At 46.9% G+C, this 3839-nt stretch overlaps 1 protein-coding gene across 1 annotated transcript in view; it reads left to right on the plus strand.

Moving 5' to 3' along the window:
- The first annotated feature begins 299 nt into the window (after positions 1–299).
- Positions 300–3839, plus strand: part of Nfatc2ip (nuclear factor of activated T cells 2 interacting protein) — a 13341-nt gene continuing 9801 nt past the window's right edge. The window contains exons 1-2 of the mRNA XM_010623560.3: positions 300–422; positions 3142–3837. Of these exons, the coding sequence (XP_010621862.1) occupies positions 3424–3837 (414 nt within the window). The 5' untranslated portion in view covers positions 300–422; positions 3142–3423. The remainder of the gene's footprint in view (positions 423–3141; positions 3838–3839) is intronic.

The raw sequence follows: 3839 nt of genomic DNA on the forward strand, positions 1-3839 counted from the left end.
AGGCAGGCAGCAGAACCACTGAACTAAATCCCTGACCCATCTTTGTTTTTTTCTTTTGGCTTCATCCTGGTCTTGATTATAAAATATGGAGGAGGCAATAAAGTGAGTCATTTAGGGCCAGGGATTTAGCTCAGCGGTTCTGCTGCCTGCCTCAAAAGTTCAATATCCCAAGTTCAATCCCAGTTACAAAAAAAAAAAAAAAAAAAAAAAGAGAGAGAGAATAACATTACATCTTTCCAGTCTAGTTCACAGGTCTGAGTAAGTTCTCTAGAGATTGCATTGTACTTATTAGGGTTGTCTAAAAACTTTCCTAAATCTTGTTTGATCTCTCTTAGGTCACTGAGAAGGAAGTACACAAGAACACAGTTATTGTTGAATTTGTCATTTCTTCCCTGTGGTTTATATTGATATTTTGAACACAAGTAAGAATTATTTCTTTTTTATGGTACTGGGGATTGAACACAGGTCCTTGCATTTGCAAAGCAGGCGGCAGAACCACTGAGCTAAATCTCTGGCCCAAGAATTATTTTTCAATGTAAAGAAAGTTTGAAATATAGTAATTATGATTTTTCTTCTTTTTTTCAGTATGTTTTGAGTTGTGAAATAGTGTCATAATCAATATTTTCTTCTGCATTCCATCTTGGCTCTAGGGACAAATATTAAATTGCTCTTTTTTAATATGTGAGGGTCAAACTCATGAGGAACGTGTGTGTGCTGAGCTTCCTGTTCAGCAGAGGGATGAAGCCAGTCACTTTGACCCACACTCACCTTACAGGGGTCCTGGGCTGTGAGGCGGGGACCTTGCCCTTGCCCAGAATCCCTCAGCAGAGGGGGTCGTGACAAGGGTGGGCACATGTATGTGGGATGGGTGCTGAGCCAGTGCTTCTCACCCACAGTGGTCAGTGGCCATGGGGACTTGTGTGGGAGCCACCTGTAAAGTTGCAGGCCTCACTGCTTTTTTTTTTCTGGTATGGGGGGTGAGGGATGGAACTCGGGACCTTGCACTTTCAAGGCAGGTGACCTCATTGGCTTTTTTTCTTCTCAGTACAGTACTGGGAATTGAACCCAGTGCTTTCCCACTGAGCTATGTACTCTGCCTTTTAAAAGATATGTTTACTTCTTTCTTTTTTTGGTACTGGGGATTGATCTCAGGACCTTGTACTTGCAAGGTAAGCACAGTGACACTGTAAATCCCAGCTCTTTTTAAGTTTTTTGGAAGAAAGGTTTATTTTGGCTCACAGTTTGTAGAGGCTTCAGTTCACACTTGGCTGGCTCCAAGGCAGGTTGACATGGCAATGGAACATTGCAGAGGAGAAAGAGTTCATGGTGGGCAGAAGGCACTAAAGCAGCACAGTAACAAAGTAGCAGCAGCAGCCTGCCTCTTCCTTTTATCCCTTCCAGGTTACCCTCCCTTTGGGTGGTGCCATCCACACCCAAGGTCAGCCTTCCCATTATCAACACCCCAAACTGTGCCAAACCAATCAGTGGACTAATTTAGTAATTATACTTCCTTAGTCTCAGCATCACACACTTAATCCCAACACCACACATCCTAGATCCAGGCACCTCTGATAAACACCACCTATGACTGCAGAAGGCTTTGGGAGGACATCTAGACTCAAGCCATAAAATTCCACTCCTGGCCTCCAAAGACTCATGTACATCCCTTTATGCAAAAAGGCATTTAGTCCATCTCCAAGAGTTGCCAATGTCCTAACAGTTTCAGTATTGCTGAAAAGTACAAGTCCCAAGTCTCTGAGATTTAAGGTAAAGTCCCAGCTGTGAGCTACATACAAAATGAAAAGAAAGCTAAATACTTCCAACATATAATGTGATAAAAAGAAAGTTAAATACTTCCAACATTCAATGGCACAAGATAGACTTTCCCATTCCAAATAGAGGAATAGAAAGGAATGGGACCAAGGCAAGTCCAAAACCCAGCAGGGCAAACATTAAGTCCCGTAGTTCCATGTCTAGCATCCGAGACAATCTGTGGCAAGATGTGAGCTCCAAAGGGCTTGGGTATGTGCCACTGTATGTGGTTGCAGCTTTCATGGCCTTTCTCTTGGACTAGCTCGGCTCTCTCCTTACAGTTTTCCTCAGACAGTCCACGGTTCTGGCTTCTCCAACATTCTGGGGCCTCCACTGCACCTTTGGATTCACACTCACAGGTTCACAAATTGCCAACTCAGTAGTAGCACACTGCCTGATCTCCCAGGCCTTCTTCTGAAATCTGGGTGGAAGCCTTCCTCACTCCACAACTCTTGTATTCTGCACGCACTTAAAATCAGTGCCATGTAGATGACTCCATGGTCTGCTGACAGCTGGAGCAGTAGCCAGGCTTCCTTATTTCTGGATGGTAGGGGTTTAATGTTGGATTCCTTAGCACTGTGAAGCAGTTCCCAAGGAACAAATTCTCTAGGCCACCCCCATTCTGGAACATAGTGCCCCAGCTCTTCTCAAAGCAGAGCCTTTTACCTTTGCAACTCTGAGGCTACAAAGGGTTCAGTCCTACTGGTTCTTGGGTTTTCAGGCCATCTTTTCTACTATCGCTGTTCCTTTTCTGCAACCAAATTCTCCTCTGCTCCATCAGTCTGAAACTTTACTAGTTTCCTTTCTGGCCAAACCTAAAACTTTCAATCACTCATCTGTGACTTTTTTTTTTTTTTTTTAACCTGGGATTGAACTCAGGACCTTGTGCTTGCAAAGCAGGAGGCAGAACCATTGAACTAACTCCCAGGTCCTGTGACTGGGTTTTGATTTTCAAAGTAGAGTTGTCTAAAAGCCCCCAACGGTAGCCATGCCACTGTGTTAACATTAGACTGCCTTGAAATTTCCTCAGTAAGAATAAATCATCTGCTGCTCTTAATTTCAGGTTCCATCAAAGTCTCAGGACAGGAGCAAATGCAGAGGAGTTTTCCACCAGAACGTAACACACATGGCCAGCAGTCCAAATGCCAGTATAATACTCCTTGTTCATAACTGAAACCTAGTGACCCTTGTCTTTATTGGCTGCATTTCTATTTATTTATTTTCAGGGCAGAGTTTCCCCATACAGTTTGAACTGGCCTTGAGCTCAAGTAGCCCAGGCTGACCTTGGATTCCGGGCGATCTTCCTGCCTTAACCTCTCTGTCTCCTAGGATGACAAACAAGCGCACCACCTGCAGTTTATGCAGCTCCTGAAGTTCACGTCTGACCCTATACTTCAGAGTTGAGGACTACCATTCCCAGGATGCCTCGCTCCTCTACCAGAGGGTCCAACGGGTCTTTTATATGGGCATGGGCCGTGAGAGAAGGCGTGTCAACAGAGACGAGCTCAGCCAATGGGTGAGTCCGACCAAGTCAAAACCTTCGCTGATTGCACAGAGGGTATTAGAATGTTTGGCGCCTTGCTTTCAATGGCAGATGCCTGATGGGTGGATATGCTGACCAATGAAAAGGTAGGGAGGCGGATCCGGAGCGCGTGGGTGAAGAGGAACGCTGACTGGCAGGCTGTTCACCCAATGAGAGGCCGAGATCGCTTGGCGAGGTGGGTGGGCGCGGAGAGTAGAGACGGGCGGGTGGGGCTGTTGTGTGAGATGGCGGAACCCGCTAGGAGAAAGGTTTTGAGGCCCCGAGCTGGGCGGGTTGGCCGAGGCGCTCGGGGTGGGCGTCCTTGCGCCCAGCGTTCTCCAGCCGGGCGCACTGTGGACACAGTGCTTGTGGACTTGGTCAGCGACAGCGACGAGGATGTCCTGGAGGTGGCCACCACGCGCGGTGCAGTGGATGCAGTTGAAGTCCAGTCCCCCGAGCCTTGGGTGCCTGCCGTGCCCCGGGGCGACAGCGACAGCGACGAGGC

Source organism: Fukomys damarensis, unplaced genomic scaffold (assembly GCF_012274545.1).
Source record: "Fukomys damarensis isolate Sample0158 unplaced genomic scaffold, DMR_v1.0_HiC HiC_scaffold_34, whole genome shotgun sequence".
Lineage (NCBI taxonomy): Eukaryota > Metazoa > Chordata > Mammalia > Rodentia > Bathyergidae > Fukomys > Fukomys damarensis.